The following is a 27,490-nucleotide window of genomic DNA, read 5'->3' as shown; positions in this document are numbered from 1 at the left end:
GGCCCCCATAATATCTCGGAGGTGCATATTGTTTGCCTGTGCTCAATAAAAGATTTAATACATAAAATAAAATTGATATTTTTTATAAGTTAAACCAGGCAATTTTTAACATCTTTTTTGCACTTACATTCACAACCTGCTCCACTGTACTTCAGGTGTTGAAGCACACCCTGGTGACGCTAGGCCACCAGGGTGGACCCCGATGATGAAGCATGTCACCACTAGGCTGATGAGTGAGGGTTTTTTTACAAAAGGATGAATCCTTCCCTTTTGCCAGTCAAAACACCCCATTAGGAAACCTTCTGTTTTTCTTCCGGTGGTACTCCTCTCTTTGTTTAGTTCATATTCACCAAGAGCCATCTTCCACTTTTGATCTTCCTTATATCTGAACCTTTGCAGATTTTTTGCATAGTAGGAGAATTCCTCTTATGTTGGCATTATGATCAGTACTGATACATTTGTGTATCCATCTCTGCTTTTTTAGTATTATGTTGGCCTCACATTTTAAAAGATGTGATTCTTGGATGACTATGATCTGCGCTGGGGAGTCTCGTAAATATTGTAAAATACGTTCTCTTCTGCCACGCCTTGCCCAGACCATTGACATTCCAAGATAAAAACTGGACAGAGGTCATCTTCTAACGTCCATCTCCATTTGCACTCCCCTGCGTCTCATGATTATTTTATTACCCCGAAGATGGCAGTTTTCTCTACTTGGGCTAAAAACTTATCTTGGAAGGCCTGACTCCTGAGGATTTTTTTTACTTTTTATTCTTACCCCCCCTCCCCCCACACCCTCCACCCCACCCTTGGAGAACCCTCCCATACTTACTCCGACCTGATGTAAGGCCGGATTCGCGTCTTACAACGCCTTCTCCTCCTTCACCGCAAAGTGCCCCCCCCCACCTCCCCTAAGAAACAAAGACGCAAGTAAAAAATGTTACACTTTCTTCTCTTTTTTCATACATTTTAGGGACCACACTATTTCCTTTGCATTCCTTTGCATTTTTAGATTACGTCCCCTCTCGTTTTCGCTTCTCTTTTTTTAAAATTACTTTATTAATCAGCACCAGATTCACACGGCTACTCTTCCTTGAATCTGAGATCCCCATATCACGTGCCTCGGGGCTCACGCATCAGCGTCAAACTTCATTTGTTAATGCTTGTTTCTCTTCCGTATGCATGATCACTATCGCGGACGCCAAGACGCGGCTTGCACGGTCTTTCTGTAAGTCTTCCTCGATTCATATTCTGCATGTTGTCACGCTAGACCAGCCTCTTTTTTTTCTTTCTTTCCTTTATGTTTAAGGTCTGTAGTTTGGTTTAAAAGCACTTTTGAACCACACCCGCAGTGTCGACATTTCTTCACTGGAACTTACGATATTAAGCTGTTGTTCACCCTTAGCACATATTGCACTTTGAGAGCTTTTGGGAGCCTTTCACCTTTGTTTTTCTAATCACTTCAGTTGATCACTCCGTTGTATGTGCACCTGACCGTATTCCCGATATAAGCACTATCTTTGCGCATTTTACTTGTTTACGCCTAATTTCAATGAACTAACTGCACATTGTCGCACATTTGATGATGGAGTATCTAATTTGGTCCTGTATGACTTATTTTACAGACCCCTGACGAAGGGTCTCACTCGACAGACCCGAAATGCATTGGGTGCTTGGAAGGACCGCAATACAATGATGATTAGTATCATAAGAGCATTATTATGAATACATTGAATATTTGAACAATAAATGGATGGAAACTAATTGGAGAGATTTTTGATTTATGTTGAACTAATTAGTTGGAGATTGCTAAGAAACCAGCGAGTTTCAGTGTGAATTGAGTGCGCATCTTAGTGGGCAGGTGACCCTTTCCCACACCACGTTGAATGATTTTGAACACACCACATATAAAATCTCAACCATTTGAAATCGTAAGGTGGAAGGCCTCTTGGACTCCAGAAGAATGCCCATGCATTCCTGTGACAAGTCTAAGTGTCCATACTGCAGGAATTGAGGAGCCATGATGTCAAGTGCAGTGAGAGAAGGGTGATGTGGAATATCTTCACACCAAGAATGTGGAGCAGATCGTGTCTGCATGGCAGTCTCCTGTGTGGTCTTTGGGACAGGTGGAGGAGATATGGGTACCACCACTGACGAGGCCATTCCGGAGCTTTTAGGATCTTTCTGGTCCTGGTTCAGTACAGTCTGTTAATGACTATCAGGGGAATGGGAGGAAATGTGTTCAGAAATGTCCCTGACCAGTCTATCAAAAGGGCATTCGCCTTTGTTTCTGGTTGGTAGAACCTGGATGTGAAGCCTAAGCATTTTTGTTGTTTTCTTTTGTAAATAGGTCGGTCTGTGGATACCCCATTCTTAAAAATTTTTGTTGTGTAGTATTAAGTCGTGTGGGTCAACAAAGTTTCGGCTAAGAGAGTCCGCTTGTGTATTGCGGACTCCTAGCAAGTGAATGAGCAATTTTGTCAGCTTCCTCGCTATGAGCATATTCCAAATGGCCTGCGCTTCCATGGATAGGAGGCAAGATCGAGTGCCCCCTTGCTTATTTAAATAATGCATTATGGTTGTGTTGTCTGTTTACACCAGGAGCTGATTGGCTTGGATGGAGGGATAAAAGGATTTGAGGGCTAGATGAAAAGCCCACAGCTCCAGCATATTGATATGTTATAGTTGTTCCTTGGCCGATCACAGGCCCTGTGTCTGTAGGAAGACCATGTGTGCTCCCAAGCCCTGGAGAGCTGCATCTGTAAAGAGTATTTGCGTGATACTGTCCTGGTGAAACTGGACACATTTGAGTAGATTATTCTGTTGAATTTACCACTGTAGCAAACTCTTTGCTGCTTGTGACAGGGTGACGCCCTTGTCCTAGTAGTCTGTGTATTGGTTCCATTGATCTTCCATATTCTGTTGGAGAGGCTTCATGTGTAGGCTAGCATTGGGGACCAGGAATATGCATAAGGTCATTGACCCCAGCAGTGAAGCCATCTGTCTTGCTGTTGCGTTTGTAGAAGGGTTGAACACTTATGAGCAATAGAAGATAGTTTCTCCTCCAAAGGACACTTTTCTGATTTTTGTGTCATGGGTAACCCCGATTTAGTGCAGCCTTTTGAGTGGGGATCTGCATGGATTTTTCGGTGTTGACATGGAGACTTAAGTATTGGACGGTGTCAAGACGAAAATTGTAGGTTTTCTTACTTGATCTGGAGAGGAGTTTTCACCAACCAGTCATCTAGGTATGGGTAGACAAATATGCTTTTCCTTTGAAGGGCTGCTGCTACGACTGCCATGCACTTGGACAAAGTGCAAGGAGCTGATATCAGGCTGAATGGTAGCACCTTCTATTGGTAATGCTTGGATGGCACTTTGAACCTGAGGAACTTCCAATATTTCCTGGCCATTGAGACATGAGTCGGCATCCTGAAGGAAGGTCGACATAACACATTCAAACCCCGTGATGGAGCTAGGGGTAAATCTGGCAGAGAGCAAGCATTCTGAATTCCTTCTTTCTTATATATTTCTTTAGGATGCGTGTAGGAGGCTGGTTTTTCTATTGTGCCCACTTATTAAAGTGATGCACCTTGCACTAATCCAGGCAAACGTTATGGTAATTTTAGGGGTCTTTCATAACGAAAAGAAGCTCTCAAAGTGGTAGCTGTGAAGAGCAGCCTTCAGACTTATCTTGAAGGAGCATTAAGCAGCTTGTTTTACCAGTTTAATCATGTAGTATTGGTTAAATAAAAAAGAATACCTCAGTGTTTATATAAAAATACTTCTATTTATTACACAGCAGTCGTTAACACATTGGTATATCTCCTACCCAGAGATATTATCACAAATACACATTAATACTTCAATCGCAGTAAGGTAAGTAGCACAGAATAAAGTGGTCTCCAGGGGGAGACCAAACCGTATACTAAGACAATAGAATGCGAACTGCAGGAGAGGATGGGATTTGGACCAGAATCCTCAGAGGACCTTGGGACACATGGAACCACCCAAGGTAAGTACTCAGGAACCCACAGACGCTGTGTGCAGACTTGGAACACAGCTCCATGCCCAATGGAAGTCAAAGGAGAAATCGCGGTTGCAGTTTTGCAGAAGAACAACCCTTCCCAGAGGACCCAGACAAATTCCCTTGGAGGACAGAAGGTTGGAAAGCCACCCCACCTGTGGAGGCCCCGGAGACCAGGTTACCTACACCAGGGAACCCAGATGCATAGGGGTGAGGAGACCTCCTTAGACAACAATAGAAGACTTGGAGAAAAGTGCCTCTGGAGAAGAAGGTGAAGAAGTCTGGTGGAATCAAAGGGTTGATTCTGGAAAAGAAGAACCTGCAAGGAGACGGGACAGAGTTTATGCCATTCAGCAGAGACTAGGAGGCACGGAAGAGCAATGCGCACCGATGTCGGAGGGTTCATAAGTGATGACTGTGACCTTGTCGCTGCAGCTGTGAGGACTAGGCGATACTGAGGAAAACCAGGAGCAGTGCACGAGCTGCCTCACATCAGATGTCATGAACAGGGGGTCGGTGTGCAGCGGGAGCAACAACAAGCATTGATAGCTGTAACTGGTGTGGAGAATGAAGGAGGAAAGTTGGGACCAGCAAGGTCCAAGGGATTCACCACAAGCAGGAGAGTCAGAGCAGGCCCCGAGCAAGCAGGGAAACCCCCTGAAGTAGCAGAAGGCTCTCAGGAGGACCCACAGAATGAAGGCACCGGAATAAACAGAGGACCTCAAGCAGCTCATCAAGATGGAAGGCCAACAGTGCAGAGGATGCAGTAAGGGCCCTGTACTTGGCAGGAAGGTATGCTGGAGGATGGACCTTCCTATAGCCCAAATATCGCTGAAGTACAGTGGAATCAGCGCCGGTGGAGGTGTCACAAGGTCGATCGGTGCCGATCCGGATCCAGGCCTGGATCCAAGGGACCTGTGGTGCCGGGGCAGAAGCCGCCGGAATTGAAGCCCCAGGGCCTCTAGCTGAGTCTGCAGGGCCTGAAGGCACGCCGGCGGCATTGAGCTGCCCAAAGATGGCTTGCATTGCTTCGTAAAATTGACGAAGCTGGGCAGGGGTCACTCCGGGTCCCAGGAAGGGGGGGGGGGGGGACACCGGAATTGACCCTTCAGGCTCCGCACATGGAGCCGCAGGAAAGGCACCACCGGCATCCCAGTTGCGTCGGCCTACGGACAGGGAGAAGTCAAAAAGCGACGATTCTTCTTCTACTTCTGATTGTGCTTTGACTTACCTGACCCCGTGTGCGAAGAATGATGTTGGTGGTTCCGCGACCGGTCCCTTGACCTCCTACATGAACTGGACCTCGAACGGCGCTGAACCAACTGGCGGGCTTCGAGAAGCTTTCGGGACCGCTCCAGCAAAGACTTTGGATTCATGGTTCGGCAATCGGAGCACGATTTGGTGTTGTGGTCGTGCCTTAGGCAAAACAGGAATATGGGGAGCGGATCCGTCACTGACATCAGTCAGTTACAGGAACCACAAGCCTTGAAGCCGGGCATCCCCTGTGCACCAGGAGTCGAAGACTCAGCAAAACGGTGTTGACAAAAGTCAAGAAAAAGTCAGTCAAAAAGTGAATGGAGGTACCGCTCTCTCTGGATCTACACTGGCTGGCATGGAAAAAGAAAGAACTGACGTCAGTGTGCAAGGGCGGCCTCTAAGTAGTCACCGCGACGTCACCCCGGTGTCCACAAAGCAAACAGCGAACGCAGAGGCGACCAACGCCACCTTTTGACACACAGGGGTACTGATGACGAAAAACTTTCCAGATCCAGTTTGATGCCTGGGGTAATTCTATGGTAAGGAATCTATAACTACCAGTTTCTTTCAGATATGAAAGCTTCGTGCATTAAAATTCTTTCGAGAATGCCACTTGTGGGCAGAGATGATTTAATGTGATTTAATGTAATATAATTAATATCAACTCAAATCTGTCGAAATTTCAAACAATAAGGGATATTTTGAGAGACCAAATGCGAGAAGTGAGTGCTAAAACATCAAGATTTTGACTGAAATATGAGTCTCCTTCTTAAATTGGGAATGCTCTCCTGTGTATTTAATGATTCTCATTGCATACTTACAATTTCTAGGTCAACGTCCAGCCTGCAAACTTTCTTTATTTTCTCTATTTCTGTCCTGATAGTGCAGCTCCTAGAACTAACACCTCATGTGTTTCTAAATACCTTCACGTCTGACCCACAAAATATTTATCTTTAATTTAGCAGGGTTTTAGAGCGCAATGGACAGCACAACAATGCAAGAAAAAATTGATCAAAACAATTCTGTAACAAACCTACCTGCACAGCAATTACTGATAATACTTCAACAGAAATCCGATTGAATTCATCAAAACATCCCCACGCTCCAGTTTGGGATAATCCTTTGTAAATATCACCACATGACTAAAATAAAAAGTAATGAAAGAAAGTCTTGATCACATAGTCTTATCATATTCCACAGAATTAAAAGGTTTTTACTTATAATTAGGGATCCTGGTATTATGGTATTTATTTTTCTAACATTTCCTCTTCTATTTAACCATATGTTACTCACCTTCAGTAATGATATATCTGTAAGAAACAGTAGTTAGTGTTAGATTCCTTACCTTAGAATAACCCCGGGTGTCAGACTGGATCCGGAAAGTTTTTCATAGCAGAACCCCTGCGCGTCGGTATGCGTAGTCTGCGGCTCAGCGTCCGTCGTCGGCGTCATTGGCGCTGGGATGATGTCGTCGGAGTACTTAGACGCCGCCCTCGCCCGCTGACGTCAGTTCTTATACACAGCTTTTCCGCGCCAGAAACACAGAGCCATGATAAAAACCAACACTGGTGCCAAGAAACCAGGGCCCTCAAAGGGAATACCTTAACCCTAGTTATCGGTTCGCAGAGCGGGGCGGATGGGTGGGGCGGTAAGGAATCTAGCACTAACTACTGTTTCTTACAGATATATCGTTACTGAAGGTAAGTAACTTGTGCATCTGAAAGAAACAGGTTAGTGTTAGATTCCTTACCTTAGAATAGATACCCCAGCAAATACCAACCCCGGTGGTGGGTCTGCGAACCAATGATCACACCAGAAAGTCCTGGAGAACAGAACGGCCGAAAAAGCCATCTCTCCGGACTTGGCTGTCCAGGCAGTATGTCTAGCGAACGTGTGCAGCAAGGCCCACGTAGCTGCCTGACAGATGTCCTGCAAGGGGACTCCCCGACCCAGGGCAGTAGTAGCCGCCGTGGCCCGAGTGGAATGGGCACACAGCCCCACAGGAGGCTCCTTTTTAGCCAGTGAATAACAAGCCAACAAAGAGCTGGTCGTCCACCCGGAACTGGCGTGTGCGGTCCAGATAGAATGAGAGAGCACGTTTTGGGTCCAGAGTGTGGAGCCTCTCTTCCTCTTTCGAGGGATGCGGAGGCGGAAAGAAGGTGGGCAAGGTGATGGACTGCCCGATGTGAAAGGCTGTAACCACCTTGGGCACCAAAGAAGGACGCATTCTTAAAACAACTTTGTCCGGATTGACAGAAAGAAAAGGAGCTCCCTCACTCTCCTGGCAGAGGTGATGGCAACCAGGAATGCAGTCTTAAGAGTAAGAAGACTAAGAGGGCAATTGTGAAGTGGCTCAAAGGGAGCGCACATCAAATAAGTCAGAGCAAGATTCAAGTCGCACTGAGGCATCACGAAAGGAACAGGAAGAAACATGTGAGTGATGCCCTTCAACAATCTATTTACAACAGGGGACTTGAAAAGAGTAGGCTGATCAGGAAGCCTTAAGAAGGCTGAAATGGCAGAGAGGTAGCCTGCAATAGTGCCCAGAGCAGAGCTCTGCTGGGAAGAGAAAGAAGAAAGAGGAAAACCTCTGAAAGGGGAGCAGAAAGGGGATCCACAGCCTTTGCTGTGCACCATGCTACAAATTTGTCCCACCTGCAGGCGTATACCGATTTTGTACAGGGACACTTGGCTGCCAGAATCACATCAAAGACTTCAGGAGGCAAGTCAAATGGCCTCAACTGTCGCCCCTCAATCTCCATGCATGGAGGTGGAGACTGGACAAGTTCGGGTGGAGGACCTTCCCCTGCTGCTGCGACAGAAGGTCCTCCTGAAGAGGCAGACGAATCGGGGGATTGACTGACATGCTGAGTACCTTGGGATACCAGTATCTTCGTGCCCAGTCCGGAGCCACAAGGATGACTTGGGCCCGGTCGGGCCTGATCTTCTTCAGCACTCTGGGCAGAAGTGGTATAGGCGGAAAGGTGTACAACAGACCGCATCTCCACTCACAACGAAAAGCGTCTCCGAGCGAGTGCCACCTTGGAAATTCCAACGCGCATCACTGATGACATTGCGCGTTCTCTTCTGTGGCGAATAGATCTGACCAAGGCTCTCCCCACTGCTGAAAGAGACCTTTCGACACGTCCGAGTTCAGATGCCACTCGTGATCCATCATTCACCGCCGGCTGAGTTCGTCCGCCCTGGCGTTCCGGGAACCTGCCAGGTGTTGAACCACCCAGGAGACGCCCTGGTGTTCCAGCCATTGCCAGAGGCGCAGAGCCTCCTGACAAAGGGTCCACGACCCACCCTGCCCTGTGTGTTGCAGTAGCACATGGCGGTGGCGTTGTCCGTGAACACCTGCACTACACTTCCTCGGACAGAGGGAAGGAATGCCTTCAGTGCATGCCGGATCGCCCGCAGCTCCAGAAGGTTGATATGGAGCTGGGACTCCGCCGGAGACCAGAGGTTTCTGATCTCCGCCTTTCCCATGTGGCCCCCCCAACCCAGGAGATACGCATCCGTCACTAGTACGTTCTCCGGTTGGGGTAGGGAGAGGGATCTGCCACTGACCCAATCGCGGTCCGTGAGCCTCCACTGCAACTGTCTCACAGTGCCCTCCGAGATCAGGACGTGGTCAGACAGGTTGCCCTGATGCTGGGCCCACTGAAACTTCAGGTCCCACTGCAGAGCCCGCATCCGACACCTGGCGTGATGCGGTACAAAAGGGGGTGGTGATGCACCAGAATGATGCAGGAGGCCATCAGACCCAGAAGCCGCAGTTACAATCATAGTTTGAACGGCTGACCACGAGAGAGCACCAGAAAGCTATGGAGATGCCAGTACACACCGTATCAGACATCAGACAGCAGACAGCAGAGAGCACGCCAGCCGGCAAGAGTCGGGCTCACTACCGGCCGTTTCCACCGCTCCGCAGTTCACCACTCACGGAGGCAGGACAGGAGCGGGGGGACAATCGACCAGCGGCACCAGCAGACCCTGCACGGCCTAAGCACGGCCCAAGCTTCAAAGCGGATGCCGAGCTGCAGGCCATAGCAGGACGCGAGCAGGACGCGAGCGGCAGTGGGGCGCCGAGAGTGCTGAGGCGCCGTGAGTGGAGCCGACGGAGCCTGATAGCCGGCCGAGTCAGCCGAGCTGAACTGGCCGAGCCGAGCCGAGTTAAACCCCAAAACCACAAACCACAAAACTCCAAAAGCCTCAAGCCAGCCAGTTGCAGCGGTGGCCCCCTAGCACCAGCACGAGGCAGCGCCAAGCTGTAGGCGCTCAAAAGGATGGCGGCAGCAGAGAGACAGCGAGGAGCAGTGGTGCAGAGGAGAGGCAGGAGGCAGGAGGCAGAAGGTGGGGGCAGGGGGGGGCCAGGAGCCAGCAGCATGTGGCCAGGCGGCCTCCACACCACCCCGCTCAGGTTACAGCCCCACACACAGAGCTGCAGCTCCATAGAATACAACACAGCATCTGCAGCCCAGTGCTTGCACTAGCAGATCTCTCTCCGACTTGCAGACCTTAGGCGAGACCCTAACCCTAAGCCTAAACCAGTGTCTACCGGAGCCTGCCACAGACACTGACGGGGGCTCATACTGACCTCTAAACACCGCCACCGTCACCGTTGCCACTGGCGCCATAAACTTTCCACTTGCCCCAACCCTACCCACAAGGCATAAAGGGGGTGAAAGGTAAAGGGTAAAGGGTAAAGAGACAGAACACAGGGACTAAGGTGGGGTGATAATAAGAAGGCGAGCAGAGGGCCGCCAAGCGACACACCACGAGGCAACGAGGCAACCAAAGGCAACAAGTGGAAAATAGGGAAGGCTTAGTCGTGACAAGACACCAAGTTCAGGGGACCCCAGGAAAATCAAGGAAACAAAAAAAAAGAAAGCAAAGGAGATACAGGATGAGGTCGGGGAGGCAAAGGGACAACACAGACCACACTGCACCCCGGAACCTCACGAGAAAGCCCAGGCAGACAAAAAAGAAGCTAAAGAAGGACCTGAGGGATACAAGTGATGCAAGCTGGGAGAGCAGGGGGGACAGGGAAGAAAAAAAAGGAGAAGAAGAACCCTCTCAGCTGTCTCCTCTGCTGCCTGGACTCATCAGCCCGGGAGGCTCGGAGGCGCAAGGACACCGACACAGCCAAACTAGTAGCAAACCGTCTGTACAACCCAAATTCTACACAAAATTCGCATACATTAAAGATCCCAGCACGCTCCTCTATCTGAACAATAATGCCAATAAAACCAACCTACCAAGCCCACTCAACTTAACCAAAACACACAGGATAACCGCCATGGAGCAGGGGCCAGAAAGCGCAGTATCAGAGGCGAGTTATATCCAGAACTCACAAAAAGGGGCCTCACCGGGATCCCTAGAATCAACCCCGGGATCCCAGGAAAGTCAAACGGAACTAGAACTAGCACCAGAGAACAGAAGAAAATCAGAGAGGGGGAGACAAGAAGCCACCATAACAGAAGATGAGAACATTAATCAAAAAAACGAAGATAAGGAGGACCCAATGGTGGTCCCAACGGAGAACTCGGAGAATCCGGAGAATTCGGGGGGAAATCGAACTGCAAACCACGAAGCAACAGGAATCAAGGAGGGCTACAACATAAACCACACAACCCCCCGAAGTCCAGCAAGTTCAAGAGATAACTACAACGGGAAGGAGGGATAGAAATGCGACCCTCCAGCACTCCAGTTGAGTTCCCAGGGCCCAAAAGGAACACGCAAGGCTCGTCGCGGCCCAGACATGATGGCAGACCAAGCAACAAAAAGGGGGCTTACGGATGAACCCCTCTGGGCCAGGACAAACAAAGCCCAAACGACAAAAGCTCAAGAGGGACAAAAAGAATCATCACCCCCCAAGTACACATGGAAATTGGAAACAAGCGACCCCTGGCAACAAGCACGGCCCAAGTATAGCAGAGGTTGCCGACAAGGCCTGGCAAGCAAAGGGTAAAACTACACAGGAGCAACGGGACTATGGTGGTAGCGCCCCCCACATCACTGACCCGGAACAATTCGAAGAAATCAACTCTAAAAAGGCGGTTGGAGAGCTTGCACCACAACACCTCGGCACAAAAACTCGGACTCAACTAGATATGTCTTCACCGCCTAGCACAGGATCCATAATCCCCATGCCGCTTGACCTGAACACCTCGTACCTCACTTCGGAAGAGTGGGAAGATCTGGTAGCATCATACCCAGTGGAACCAGAGCAGGGAAAGCAAAGAAACGGCTCCTGCGACAGACCGGAAAAAGAAAGGACCAAGAAGAACGCAGACATCTGGGCATCTCTCCTGCAGACAATGCAACTATCAGTAAATGCCATCCAGTACCAATCCGACAAGATGCATCTGCAAATTTCTGTCCTCAACACTCTGGCCACATATGTGGCAAACATTGACGGCAAGCTAGCAGACCTGAATGATCTGATAAAAAGGGCACAAGCAGAGACACAGCTGACAGCATCTAACTGCTCCTGTATCACCATAGTGGACAAACTAGCAACGCTACCAACAGCACTGGGAAACCTCCTATCTGACTTCAGGACGGTAGTTAAAAACAGCCACCCCCTCAGGCAAACTGAGGTTAAGCAATTAAACACAACTACCGGGCAAGATGATCCAAAACCAACACAGCAAGAGCCCCCAAAGACGCCCACTAATTCACCCCCTGCGGGACAAAACAACTCAAATGAAGACACCGATCATCAGTAGTCACCAAACCGGTCGAGTGCAAAACTCCGCAGCATCCATATCAGACTCAGACAAAAGTAACCCAAAAGGGGGAGCAACCTCCCACCAACCATCCCAAGGAAAAGGCGGAAGAAAACAGAAAAGAAAGGGAAGAAACCAAAGGAAATTGACAGGGTGCATAGCCTGGGGCAAGGCCCGCAACAGTGATCAAACAGCGACCAACTCCTCACAAGCAAGTGCAACAAGGGAGGAGGAAGAAATAAACCCCACAACCACCAACTGGGAAAATACTGGCCCAGTAGATAAATCTGGAATCGGCCCTGCCCCACCCAGTGGTTCAACCACCTGCCCCGTGCCTGAAACCCAAAAAGACATATTGAGTACGCCAAAAGGGGGAAAAAATATAGGGCCTGCGGAGAACGACAAGGGGCACAACCTACAAAAAACCTCAGACTCATCTGACAATGACACACAAGAAAGAACAAAACAAAGCACTGTACATCTCACTAAAAATTGCCCTGAAAACCGGGCTGAAATGCAAATCCCAGGAAGCCCCAAGTTGATTATAACGACAAGGCTAAATCTTTCAGGCCGCAACCTGCGAGGAAGCACCGCAAAGATTGACCAACCCAAAAAAACTGTTCCAAAGGCAACCCCCATTCAAGGGGAAACCAAACCTGCTGACGAAGAAAACACTAAGTCAAGAGAGAGTGGGCCAGACGGTTCAACAACAATAGTAATATTCCATCCTGAATACCACTCTAGAGGTTCAATGGACTTCTTAAACAGGGGAAGCATCTTGCGGCTATTAAGAACAGTAGAGAGCCTTAAAACCATTACATCGGCAGACCTGGAATCCGTCGAATTTATCGAATCTCGGAGCCACCCCGGGGTAGAGTCGACAAAAACCACATGGACCACAGGAGAATTCCCGGAGAGAATACTAAAAGAAAAGGAAAGATCTGTCTCTTGGGGTATAGAACTTCAAACTCTCTCGCCCACAAGATACCCGGAGCCCTTCTTACATGACAGTCTCCAAAAGAAGTCCAAGGAGACGACTCTTAAAAGAACTGTCTTAAGAGGAGCTCGAAGTAAAATGCCAGAGAGACAACTGCACCTGAATCTGGAAGAAACAAAATCACTGACTAACGACAAGAGGGCTTCACCCAACTGGAGCTGGCTCGCAAAGTCCCTAAATGCAAAAGAGGCAGTCCTAATGGAATACCACCAATAATATTTAAGCAGGACCCAAAATACTGGGCAACTAACCTCAAACCAATGTTCGAAAAAATCTGGCAATCATCTACAATCCCACAATCTTGGAGGGGGGCAATTATATCCCCAATCTACAAAAAAGGAGACAGAAAAGATCCCAAAAGCTATCGGCTAATAGCCCTTCTAGACAACGAGGCCAAGTACTATGCAGGCCTCCTACTTCAGGAATTAACTCTATGGGTAGAAGAAACTTCAACAATCCCGTTTAACCAAACCGGTTTCAGGAAAACCATGGGGACATCTACCAATATCCTAGCCCTGTCACTACTGAGCCAATGACTAACAAAAACAAAAACAGTCAACAAACTTAATACCCTAAGTATATGTTCATGGAACATTATAGGCACCGGCGACAAGTTTTCAGACACTGACCTAGGCAATCACCTGACAAAATTCGACATCATCGCTATACAAGAAACTTGGACTGAATCACCTCCAATTCTGTCAGGGTATACACTGAACTTCTTACCGCCTACCCAGAGCTCACTTTTCGGCCACAAGAAAGGAGGCCTTGCCACTTATAGCGCATTAACAGCGATACTAAAAGTAGACCAACTAGACTACAACTTATCTGCCCCAAACGCAATGTTAGCTCTACGACTGTCACCCCGCGTGCAAGACCCAAATGAGGATATAATCTTTATAAACCTCTATCTGCAGGGGGCGTGGCTAAGCGCGCGACAGGAATGGACGCCTGCGGGTAGAGCTCCGCGCCGAGCTCCCCTTCCCGGAGCAATTCTCAGCAGAATCACTCTGCAAAGCCGGCCGAAAACCACCGGCGCGAGGTCCACACACCTCGACACAGCACCTGTCCGATTTTGGGGTCGATCGGACTCATCACGCTGCACAGGGACATCCCGAGGAGCTGCTGCCGCGCATGTCGTCCCCAGGCTCGGCGGGCGCCCAAGACACACCGGGGATCCAGTGGCAGAGGTAGGCCCGGAGGTGCGGCCTGCGGCGGACTCCCGCGGAGCGTGTGCGCCCGCGACTGAAGTCACCTGCAGCTTGCCCTCAACAGCATGTGGGCACCACACACTGTGCACAGCGGCGCCTGGGGCAGTCTCGATAGGAGGAAGGCCGAGAGAGAGGAGAAGCCCTGAGACCGGAGGCCGAACCCGGACGTGCACAGAGTCCCGGAGCCGGCACCCATCACCGGACAACACGTGGCCCAATGCCGCGGAGTGACGGGAGGTGAGCGATTCCGACCCGGGTGTCTGAGAGGGCGGATATCAGGAGAGTAACCCACGCGCAGCTGCGGCAGGCCTTGGCCGAGGGTCACACGCACACAGTGCAACGGCTGCGGCGCAAAGCGAGCGAAACCCTCACCGCCAGAAGCGCCGGGGACGCGCAATCACCAAAAAGGGCGAGCAACACGCCTCGGAACTGGGCGCAAAGCAAACTCTCGACCTGGAGTGGGACCCCGGTATCCATACCACGTGTGAAGCACCGACACGCACAGGCGCCCGATATCGGACCCCCAGGCAGGACCACAGCATGGCGCCCGCGGCGCTGCCTGAGTGAGTGTCAGCCCTCACACCCTTAGCATAGGGGGAGACCGGTACCGAATACGTGGCCCACAGGCAGATGACGACATAGGTGGTCGCAGGCAACCCACCTGGCCGCCACCCACATGTGAAGGGTCACAAACAAGCCCACGACGAAGGCTGGACCGGCAGAACGGCGACAACACCACGGAGCGAGCACGACCCACCCCAATTGCAGCATTGAGTAGCGCAGCACGCCAGGGAGCCCACTGACGACCGCTGAGTCCAGTCGGCGCACAACAAGCTGTCAGGAAGGAACACGCGGCAGCCGAATGGCACTAGTGGGCCAGACAGTGTGACCACCCGGATTTGAATGCCACCAACCACCTTCACACGAGCGAACACGCTAACTGCTGGCCAACCATTGGCCCCTGCCTTGGAGTCTCAGCCCCGATCTCCTCCCCTCCACGGATTCGCACTCTGACCCACCTCCCGGGGGCCATCTTGCTGCAGGCCTCGCTGAGTGCGCTGGCTGCGGACTTGGGCACTGATGTCTAACGGGACCAGGGCGCGGACTCGGACCGGAGGCGCAAATCACAAAGGCAAGATGGACAAATCCGGCAAGACCGCCGATCAGGACCAGACAGCGGCAAAACTTGACACCATGCTGGCAGCCATGGAAAGGCTGGAGGAGTCAATCCAACTCACTCGCACCTCCCTGGCCACCAAGATCGACAGCGTGGCCATAGATCTCACGCACCTACGAGCGGATCATAAAAAACTGGCGGACCGCACCACGTCCCTGGAGGGCAATGTGAAGGAGCTCCAGCCCCAAGTAGGACAATCGAATAAGCACATACAGGATCTACTGAACAGGGTGGAATTCCTGGAGGACAGAGCCGAAGATTCAGAAGGCAGGGCACGAAGAAACAACGTGCGACTGGTTGGAATTCCGGAAAAATGGGAGGGGAGGAACCCAGAGGAACACATGGAGCACTGGCTGACTTCTATCCTACCGGAGGGTTCACTCTCACCTCACTTCGTGGTGGAACGCGCCCACAGGGTTCCCACCAAGCCCTTGGCGACTGGCTCTAACCCGAGACCCATGCTTCTCCGCATATTGAACTACAGAGACAGAGATTCGATCCTCCGTGAGGCACGCAAACTCCAAGAAGTACGAATTGACAACGCACAGGTGATGTTCTTCCCGGACTACACAATACAAGTGCAGAGACAAAGACACTCCTTCCTAGCTGCGAAGCGACGTCTGCGCCAACAGGGCCTACAATACTCCTTGTTATTTCCGGCAAAACTGAGAGTGATAGCCGGTGAGCATTTCTTCACGGACCCTAACGAGGTGGAGGCTTGGCTGGACAGCGGCACAGACACGGCCCCCAGAGCGATCGCGGACCACTCTGGCGGACTCCAGCCTGGTGGGAGCTGGAGGCGGCGCCAACCCCGACAGCGGGCACAGACGGGCGCGAGCGGAGCGTCGAGAACACTCCCACCAGCTGACGCTACACAACAGGAAAAGCAGGATGCCCTCCGCCTCGTGATGGAACTAAGCCGCTCCCCCACACTGAGCGAGCCAGCTGGGGGCAGCACGCGTGATCTTCCTAGCGACGACGAAGCAATCTATGGCGTGCTGGACTCTCAGGCGACGGAAGCTGGACCGGATGTCACTCCTCAGACCGCAGATTACATCAGCTGACCGAATCATAGGACACGACACCCTGGAGCTCCTTCCTGAGAACTACGACGCTAACCACGAGGGGACTACTGACCTACGCCGTGATGCACTGACCGGCTGGGACTCTCGGGTCGGCAGGCGCCGCACCCATCCTTAACTGAAAACTGGGAGCCGGGAACTTGACCGCTCTCCCTTTTTGATGGATGTGCGGCCCGGAGACAGCTTGGCGACTGGTGTGCGGTCAGCACGCGGCTCCCGGGACCACCTGCTCAGCGACCGACTGACCAGGACACGTAATGTATGGTGTTTAATACATGAATATATGGCTCCCCTGTATATCGTCTACGGTCTGGGCTACCATACACCTCCCGGGAAGGGGGGCAGCCCTCATAGAATGACACTGTTAACTTATGAACTATTGCTATAGCGCGTACTGCATAGCAACCCCCCCAGAATTAGACTTTGTTACTCTCCTTGAGAGCATGGACGGGAGCACGTTTGGCCTACGACCTTTTGGCATTCCTTATGTTCCCCTTGTTATATGGCTAAATGTTCCACTAGCCGTGTTTTTCACCCCCCTTTTTACACTAATGCTGTGGCGTGCAAGATTGGATGTACTTTTGATAAACAGTGGGCAGATTGGACACACAGTGGGGACTATGGGGCTCGCGGGGGATGGCGGGGGGGATGGGACAGGGGAGCTGCTAAAGAATTGTAATGTCTGCGATCAAAATATGTACATGGAATGTGAGGGGTATGCACACACCATCTAGGCGATACCAGATTTACTCATACCTCAAACGCCATCATATACAGATAGCCCTCTTACAAGAGACACACCTCTGCGAGTCGGAGGTCAACACCTTACGACGCAGGTGGCGGGGACAGTTGTATGCCACACACTACTCTTCCTACGCCAGAGGGACACTGGTGTGGATGCGACCGGGCACCCCATGAGCTGCACTGGAAGCTCATGTGGACCCTGGAGGGAGGTATGTAGCTCTCAAGGGCAGGTTAGACGGGAACCCACTAGTACTAGCCTCGATTTATGCACCCAATACGGGGCTGTCAGACTTCCTAGCGCAATTGTCGAACACGCTGGCACCATGGCACGGCAACCCGTGGGTACTGGATGGAGATTACAACTGTACCTTAGACCCCGCCCTGGACTGTTCCCACCCCCCACCGCTTAACTCACCAGCACAACACGCCACACGCGCCCTTCAGGACTGGTCTGCACAATGGGACTTGCAAGATGCGTGGCGTAGCCGTAACCCCAACACCAAAATCTACTCATATTACTCGGGGCACATGACCTACATGTACGACTCGATAGATACATGGTCACCGGGGAGATGCTGCCAATTGTCAGAGACACGCATTACATGGGCCGCACACACTCAGATCACAACCCACACCTCATGGAACTAGCCTGGGAACAACCAAGACCGCCGGTACCCACCTGGAGGCTACAACCTGATCTATTACTAGATGGCCCATTTAGGAACTCAATAGGTGCACAAACCGCACAATACTTTGAGGACAATCATGGGACCGCATCCACGCCTCAGTTAGAATGGGACGCATTCAAAGTGGTCCTTAGGGGGCAGTGTCTAGGCACACAGGCTCATTCCAGATGGCAGATAGAGGCAGACCTAAAACGTCTGGAAACAGACCTGCTACAAGCAGAACAGGAGGCAACCGAGGGCGCAGACACTAGACTGTTAGAAGCGAGGGCGGACCATGACAGATTAGTGGGTAGACTAAAACATGTCAACTATGCTGCTCATTCGGCCCGCACACACCGCTATAGCGACAAACCAGGCAGACTGTTAGCCTGGTTGATACAACGTGAAGACCGAACCTCCCCAGTAACGGCGATACGCCCAACCAACGCCATAGTGGTGTATACGCAAGCGGACATCCATGCCGCTTTTGTGACGCATTATGACACGTTATATCGGTCGCAACTGCAGAATCCACAGCCAGACATCATGGCGTACCTAGACGAGGTGACGCTCCCCACTCCGACCGATGATCAGCGAGATCGCCATTAACGGCAGATGAGCTCCGTGATGCCATCTTCACCCTATCCAATGGCAAAGCCCCGGGCCAAGACGGGCTGCCAGCTGAATACTACAAGGCCTACTCGGACATCCTAATCCCCGAACTACTTAGAACATACTCGGCGGCATTAGAGGACTCATCCTTACCCAAGTCCGTGAATGAAGCAACACTGGTGACTCTCCTCAAACCGGGCAGGGACGGCACGCTCCTCGGCTCATACCGGCCTCTGGCGCAGTTGAATACAGATTACAAGATCCTGGCGTCGACCCTAGCCTGAAGACTGGCGGCCTTGGTGCCTACCTTAGTGCACAAAGACCAAAACGGCTTTGTTCCAACGAGGTGCACCTCCCAAAACATAAGGAGGCTGTTCCGAGTGCAGAAGAATGCGATCCAGAACTGGCCGAGATCGGGCTGCTTAATTTTAGACCTTGAAAAAGCATTCGACTCCGTGGAATGGCCCAATTTTCTGGCGGTGCTGCACAAATTCGACCTGGGCGAGGACTACATTGAGCTGGTACGATTGCTGTACAGGAGGCCCGAGGTGAAAGTATGCACAGGCAGTGTTGGACAGGCCACATGAAGGGCTCGCTCCCTCCCCGCACGACAGGCCCCGTGTACCGGCTCTCCAGGTGCTACCCACAGAAGCAACTCGCAAACCGTCCCCTACGGGACCCCTGCTCCCGGACATCTCTGTATTACCGGCCCGGGCCACCGTCAGCACCATTGCCCGGCCCGGCCGCCATCTTAGACACTGCACCACGAGGCCGCGTGGCCTCAGCTCGACCCCAACCCTAGGCCTGGCCAGGCCCCGACAGCCCGGCACCACCATCCACCCAGGAGGTGAACGGACCACTTGGCAGGTCAATGGGAGGAAGAAGTGTCGATGGCTCTCCCCCGCCAGGTGCCGATCGCCCCCAGCCTCCCCGGGCGCTGGCTCCACCCCCCTGCTGGGTGTCTGGACTCCCTCATCCCGGACCTCCCGACCTCCAAGTGCGAGGGTCCGGACATCAAAGGGCGCCAGACCTATAACTGGGGCAGCTCCAGAGCAGGAAGGCAGTTGTATCCTGGAGTCGAGAGACACCTTGAAGAACTCATCCTTGACGGACTGCTGGCGCTGCCGCAGCCCTGCCTTGTGAACTGTCGTCCTGCCGCTGGCGCTGCCGCGGCCCTCTGCAATCTACCATCTTCGTTGGGACCTGCTGGTGCTGCCGCGACCCGTTGTAACTACCATCTTCGTTGGGACCTGCTGGCGCTGCCGCGACCCGTTGTAACTACCATCTTCGTTGGGACCTGCTGGCGCTGCCGCGACCCGTTGTAACTACCATCTTCGTCGGGACCTGCTGGCGCTGCCGCGGACCGTTGCCACCTTCGACCACTCCGGGATCTGCTGGCGCTGCCGCAACCCGTCCTTCAAGAACGCCGAGCTCGAGGATTGTGAGCTACCCACCACCTCATCGTAACTACCAGATTGGTAATAAGACTGTCCCGCTACCCCTTTCCCATCCAAGAGACTAGAATCGAGGGGACCCCTGAGTCCAGACCTCCTTGTACCATCCGACCGTACTTCAAGATTACTTATAAAGAACGTTAAATCTTATCCTTGTGTGGTGCCTATTCTGTGGGGGGGAAGTTACTTGTCTGTACGATCGCTGGAGACGGCTCTCCCCGGAGACCTCTCCCCTTGTCCTCGGCCGACCCTCCAGGTCCCGTCTAACATTGGTGGCCAGCGGCGCGATCCGAACCAACGCGTAATCGTACAGAAAGCAACTCACCCCACGACTAAACCACAATGCCGGCCCAAGAGAGCGGGTCTACAGAGAAATTCCAAATGGACAAGCTGGAGGAGTACAACCATCGAGAGTTAAAACAATTTTGTATAGAACTGGGCATTGCTACCACCGGTCTGAGCACAAAAGATGACTTTAAACACGCCCTAGAAGCATGGGCAGAGGTAAACACCGCTGGTCCCCGGGACCAACACAGCGAAGCCCCGGAAACTGACCCCGCTCCTTCCGAGGAAAGGAGAGCAGGTCTCTCCCGGGAAGAGATCCAAGAGCGAGAGAAAACCAGACTGCATGAATTAGAGTTGGCACGGCTCAAAATGGATGGAGAACTAAAACTAGCGGAACAAAAACTGAACCTAGAACACTTACGGCTCCGAGAAGAGCGGGAGGAAAAACAAAGACAAAGAGAGCTTGAAGAAAAAAGACTGGCATATGAACACGAGCGCAAACTAGCCGAAATAGAACTACGTAAGCAAGGCAAGGACCTGGGGGTGCCCGAGCGACCACGCACCCCAGGAACTTCAGAATCAAAGGTCCACATTCCCAAAGATGTCGTCCGAGAGTTCTACCGAAACGACGACATACAGCAGTGGTTCAAGGCCTATGAGATCGCCATGTCCTCTCACCGGATCGATCGAAGGGACTGGGGAGCCGGTCTATGGGGGAGGTTCGTCAACGAAGGCCGTGATGCCCTGTTACAGCTCCCGGATCACCAAATGACGTCCTATGATCACATGAAGGCCGCCCTCCTCACTCGATATGGGCTGACACCTGAAATGTACCGCCAGAGGTTCCGCGACTGCACCCGAATCCCGGGTACAACTTGGGTGGAATATGTGAGCTATTTCAGCCGAGCCCTCGAGGGGTGGATCAAGGGGAGCAACGTAACGACCTACGAGCAGCTTTTTAACCTTGTTGTGTGGGAGCACCTCTCCAATAACTGCTTTGTCAAGCTCAGGCAGCACCTCCTCGACAGTAAAATGACTGATCCACGGCAGCTCGCTGCCGAGGCTGACCGATGGGAGAGCACCGAGTGGGCCGGGGTGGCCCGAACGAGCAGAACAGGAACAACCAAGGCCATCACCGCCCCCGAGGAGGAGGAGGAGGCCAGGGCCGGGGGAAAGACACCGTCCCGGCCGCTCCCGCCACCAGCACCCCGCCCCCGGCCAACAGGGGCAACCCCCCAATGCGCCCGGGGTTCAGAGCCAATGTCACGTGTCACCGATGCCAGCGAGTCGGTCACTACGCCAGTGACCCGAACTGTCCACAGAACCAGACTCCGAGGCCCCGCCAGGTAGCGGCCGCCGCCCTCGGAGAAGAGCAAGTCTCCGAGGACCAGGAAGAGTACGAACACGAGCAACAAGAGTGGGAGCCGGCCGCCATGGTCCTGGCGTGCCTGGGGGGGAGAGACATGGTCCCGCGGGCTCCCCTACCCGCCAACACCAGAAAGTATAGTCAGTGGGTGAGCATCAATGGGCGCAAGGCCGAAGCCCTACGTGACACAGGGGCCAGTGTGACGGCCGTCCGCTGTCACCTGGTGACCCCGAGCAAATAATACCGAACATTCTCTGCCCCGTCCGGTCAGCCGACAATTCAGAGAGCATGTGTCGGATGGCCTGCGTCCCCTTCGAGTGGGGAGGAGTATCCGGCATGCTGAAGGTGACGGTCCGCGATGATGCCCCCGTGGACTGTCTCCTGGGGAACGATCTCGAGAGTTCCCCATGGGCCGCCGTAGAAAGAAGAGAACACCTGGGGATGTTGGGCCTTCCGGACTGGGCGTGCGTAACCACCCGGTCCATGGCGGCCCGCACCATCCCCCGACCAGAAGAACCCGAATGGCCAGCACCTCCTCCCCCGATCGCTCCAGTGGGGGACGTCGACACCGTCGACCCCCCAGAACAAACCCAAGAAGAACTCGTTCAGCCCCAGGATCTCCCAGACCTGGCTCAGTGGCGTCAAGAAGGGGGACCCACACAGGAGCAGTTCCGTCAAGAACAGAAGACATGTCCCTCCCTCGAGGGACTACGACAACAAGCCCTCGCCCAGAGCGCGGGAGATACCGCCGGGGCCCACTGGATCTATTGGGACAATGATCTATTGTACAGTGAACAGAGAATCGCCGAGTTGGGGGCCAGTCGAGTGTTAGTGGTGCCCCTCCGTTTTAGAGACTTCCTGCTAAACTTGGCCCACGATGTCCCCCTGGCCGGACACTTGGGTCAGGACAAAACCTACAACCGCCTGGTGACCCACTTTTACTGGCCCAAAATGAGAAATGACGTGCTCAACCACTGCCGGTCTTGTCCCACTTGTCAGGCCAGCGGGAAGAGCGGCCGCAAACTCAAGGCACCCCTGCAGCCCTTTCCAGTGGTTACCACCCCGTTCGAAAAAGTGGGAATAGACATTGTGGGGCCCCTGGACCCCCGAACAGCACAAGGACATCGTTTTATCCTGGTACTGGTGGACCATGCCACCCGCTATCCCGAGGCCATCCCCCTTCGAACTGTAACCGCACCGGTGGTCGGCCGAGCCTTAATGGGGATCTTCTCCCGAGTGGGCTTCCCCCGGGAAGTCGTCAGCGACAGAGGCACGAACTTCATTTCGAAATACATGAAATCCCTCTGGCAGCAGTGCGGGGTCACCTACCGATTCACAACCCCCTATCACCCACAGGGGAACGGACTGGTTGAGCGGTTCAACCGTACACTCAAGGGAATGATTATGGGGTTAGAAGAGCCCCTCCGCCGCCAGTGGGATGTGCTGCTCCCGTGCCTCCTCTTCGCCTACCGAGAAGTCCCTCAGAAGTCCCTCTGCCTCAGCCCCTTCGAACTCTTGTACGGGCACCCTGTTCGAGGGCCCCTCAGCCTAGTCAAGGAAGGTTGGGAGATGGCCCCCCTGAAAACCCCTCCAGACGTCTACAAGTACCTCCTGACCCTCCGCAATCAGACCAGGCGGTTCCGAGAAATCGCCAAAGCCAATCTTGAAGCCAGTCAGGAGGACATGAAGAAATGGTACGATCAGAACGCCTCCTCCATAGAGTTCGTACCTGGGCAGCAAGTATGGGTGATGTCCCCCACCGAACCTTGTGCCCTGCAAGATAAGTGGACAGGGCCCTTCAAGGTGGTCGAGCGCAAGAGCCCCGTCACCTACCTCATCGACATGGAATCTTCCCGGAACCCCCTCCGGGTCCTCCACGCCAACAGACTCAAGCCTCACTTTGTGCGCTCGGAGCTCAGCCTATTGATGGCTACAGACAGTGGGACAGAAGAAGACTCCGAGCCCCTCCCTGACCTACTGAGGACACGTGAAAAGGATGGTTCGGTAGACGGGGTCCGGCTGTCAGATGCCCTGACCTCAGAGCAGCGCCAAGACTGTTTGGGCGCTCCTGCTGCAGTTCGCAGCTCTCTTTTCCCTCACCCCAGGGGTCACCCCCTGGTGCCTACACGACATGGACACGGGGGACAGTCCCCCATCAGACATCGGGCGTACCGCGTGCCAGATCGGGTACGTGCCTGCATCCAAGCCGAAGTCTCCAAGATGCTCACCCTCGGAGTCATCGAACCCTCGGACAGCCCCTGGGCCAGCCCAGTCGTACTGGTCCCCAAAGCTGCTACCCCCGGCACCACCCCTGAGCTCCGATTCTGTGTTGACTATCGGGGTCTGAACGCTGTCACCCGAACCGACGCTCACCCCATTCCCCGAGCAGATGAGCTGATCGACCGCATGGGGGCTGCCCGCTACCTCAGCATCTTCGACCTGACAGCGGGGTACTGGCAGATCGGCCTCACCCCCAGGGCCCAAGAACGATCCGCTTTCTCCACCCCGGATGGCCACTACCAATTCAAAGTGATGCCATTCGGCATGAAAAATGCTCCAGCCACTTTCCAGCGACTGGTGAACCAGGTATTGGCGGGCCTCGAAGACTTCATCGCCGCCTACCTGGACGATATCGCAGTGTACAGCCGCCACTGGTCAGACCACCTCAACCACCTCCGAGAGGTCCTGCAGGCCCTCCAACAGGCCGGCCTCACAATCAAGGCCAGCAAATGCCAGATTGGCCAGGGGTCCGTGACCTACCTCGGACACCAAGTGGGGAGCGGTCTGGTGGCCCCCCTCCAGCTCAAGATCGCTGCCATCCAGTCCTGGCAACCACCCATCACCCAAACCGAGGTCCGAGCCTTCTTGGGGCTCACCGGATACTACCGGCGGTTTGTGAAGGACTATGGCAGCATTGTGGGGCCCCTCACGGCACTTACATCCAAGAACCAGCCAAAAAGAGTTAACTGGACTCCTGACTGTCAAGCGGCCTTCGAGAAGCTGAAGGCCGCCATGTGCACCACCCCTGTGCTCCAGGCTCCCGACTACAGCCGAGAGTTCATCGTCCAGACTGATGCCTCCGACCATGGCATTGGGGCCGTCCTCTCCCAACTGAACCCCGAGGGAGTCGACCAACCAGTGGCCTTCATCAGCAGACGCCTACTGGACCGGGAACAGCGCTGGAGCACCATCGAGAGGGAGGCCTTCGCAGTAGTGTGGGCCCTCAAGAAGCTCCGGCCCTACCTCTTCGGTACCCACTTTCGGGTGCAAACAGATCATCGCCCCCTGCAATGGTTAATGCCGATGCGGGGGGAGAATCCCAAGCTGTTGCGATGGTCCATCTCCCTGCAGGGGATGGACTTCACTGTGGAGCACCGCCCTGGCCAGGACCACGCCAACGCGGATGGCCTGTCACGCTTTTTCCGCCTTGACGAGGAAAGTCCCCAAGAAGATGGGTGACTCTCCCCGCCTTCAGCTGGGGGGGACGCATGTTGGACAGGCCACATGAAGGGCTCGCTCCCTCCCCGCACGACAGGGCCCTGGTACCGGCTCTCCAGGTGCTACCCACAGAAGCAACTCGCAAACCGTCCCCTACGGGACCCCTGCTCCCGGACATCTCTGTATTACCGGCCCGGGCCACCGTCAGCACCATTGCCCGGCCCGGCCGCCATCTTAGACACTGCACCACGAGGCCGCGTGGCCTCAGCTCGACCCCAACCCTGGGCCTGGCCAGGCCCCGACAGCCCGGCACCACCATCCACCCAGGAGGTGAACGGACCACTTGGCAGGTCAATGGGAGGAAGAAGTGTCGATGGCTCTCCCCCGCCAGGTGCCGATCGCCCCCAGCCTCCCCGGGCGCTGGCTCCACCCCCCTGCTGGGTGTCTGGACTCCCTCATCCCGGACCTCCCGACCTCCAAGTGCGAGGGTCCGGACATCAAAGGGCGCCAGACCTATAACTGGGGCAGCTCCAGAGCAGGAAGGCAGTTGTATCCTGGAGTCGAGAGACACCTTGAAGAACTCATCCTTGACGGACTGCTGGCGCTGCCGCAGCCCTGCCTTGTGAACTGTCGTCCTGCCGCTGGCGCTGCCGCGGCCCTCTGCAATCTACCATCTTCGTTGGGAACTGCTGGCGCTGCCGCGACCCGTTGTAACTACCATCTTCGTTGGGACCTTCTGGCGCTGCCGCGACCCGTTGTAACTACCATCTTCGTTGGGACCTGCTGGCGCTGCCGCGACCCGTTGTAACTACTATCTTCGTCGGGACCTGCTGGCGCTGCCGCGGACCGTTGCCACCTTCGACCACTCCGGGATCTGCTGGCGCTGCCGCAACCCGTCCTTCAAGAACGCCGAGCTCGAGGATTGTGAGCTACCCACCACCTCATCGTAACTACCAGATTGGTAATAAGACTGTCCCACTACCCCTTTCCCATCCAAGAGACTAGAATCGAGGGGACCCCTGAGTCCAGACCTCCTTGTACCATCCGACCGTACTTCAAGATTACTTATAAAGAACGTTAAATCTTATCCTTGTGTGGTGCCTATTCTGTGGGGGGGAAGTTACTTGTCTGTACGATCGCTGGAGACGGCTCTCCCCGGAGACCTCTCCCCTTGTCCTCGGCCGACCCTCCAGGTCCCGTCTAACAGGCAGACTGCTTTCCGAGGCCATTCGAGTCAGGAGGGGCACCAGGCAAGGTTGTCCGCTGTCCCCACTACTCTTCTCACTGGCGATGGAGCCTCTCGCCGAGCGACGGGGTAGCAGTGGCACACAATGGGGCATTCCACTGGCAGATGGTACACACATAATATCGCTGTACGCTGACGACTTGCTTCTGTACGTCAGAGACCTTGAACACCTGCCGCCGGAACTGTCGGACATCTTCCGGACGTTCGAGAACATGTCGGACCTGAAGGTTAACTGGGCCAAATCGGGGGCGTACCCATTTGCTCCCGACACCCCAGACCCTGAGCTCAGGATCAATGGCGAGAGGTTGCCGTGGCACCAAACCACGTTCAAATATCTGGGAATTCACATTTATAGAACTCCCCCGGACATCTTAGATGGAAATTTGACACGAGCCATAACATCTATCAGGTCACAGATCGCCTTTTGGAAGACTCTCCCCATCAACGTGCCGAGCAGGGTGACTTTAACGAAAATGATCGTCCTGCCCAGACTCTTATACTACTTTGTGAACATTACATTATACGTCCCGGCCCGCATCTTTAGAGAATTAGAAACCACGCTCAGAGACTTGATTTGGAACACGGGGAGACCCAGAGTAGCACTGACGAAATTGTACATTCCTGTTAGCGATGGAGGTCTAGCGGTACCAAACCTGGAACTCTATTATTTGGCGGTGCAACTACAATGGGTAGTGGCTTGGCTCTCAGGTAGAAATCAGGAGGACACAGCCACAGCTGTGGACACACTATCCTCGCTACAGATTCACTCATTATTCCACCCGCTGACAAGCACTAGGAAACACACCCAACTACATGTAGCAGTGGCTGCAAAATGCTACTCTCGATGCCTACGGCTTACCAGACCCACCACACCGTACGCCCCGGCGCTCCCACTTCTAGGCACTCCCAAGGCCGCGACCGTGGTTACAGAAACGGCCCTGGAGCAGTGGACACGCTCGGGTATAGAAACCATGGCAGACCTATACACTGACGTCGCCATGTTCCCCTTCGAGACGCTCGCCGCCGACACAGGGTTGCCGGCAGGGCAGTTCTTACAACACGCTTCCATAATCAGAGCGTTCACACAGAAATGGGGAAACATTACTGAAGAACCTCCCATACACCAACTGATACAATGCATGCACGTCATGGGGAATGGCACACACGTGGTGCACTGGCTAACACAAGCGCT

The 27,490-nt window shown here is 53.5% G+C and overlaps 1 protein-coding gene across 1 annotated transcript in view; it reads right to left on the bottom strand.

Moving 5' to 3' along the window:
- Positions 1 to 27,490, bottom strand: part of DNAH17 (dynein axonemal heavy chain 17) — a 15,539,113-nt gene that overhangs the window by 7,740,018 nt on the left and 7,771,605 nt on the right. The window contains exon 38 of the mRNA XM_086931082.1: positions 6,322 to 6,426. Within this exon, the coding sequence (XP_086787208.1) occupies positions 6,322 to 6,426 (105 nt within the window). The remainder of the gene's footprint in view (positions 1 to 6,321; positions 6,427 to 27,490) is intronic.

Source organism: Lissotriton vulgaris, chromosome 7 (assembly GCF_964263255.1).
Source record: "Lissotriton vulgaris chromosome 7, aLisVul1.2, whole genome shotgun sequence".
NCBI lineage: Eukaryota > Metazoa > Chordata > Amphibia > Caudata > Salamandridae > Lissotriton > Lissotriton vulgaris.
The sequence above is the reverse complement of the archived record's forward strand: the minus strand, read 5'-3'. Positions and strand labels throughout refer to the sequence as shown.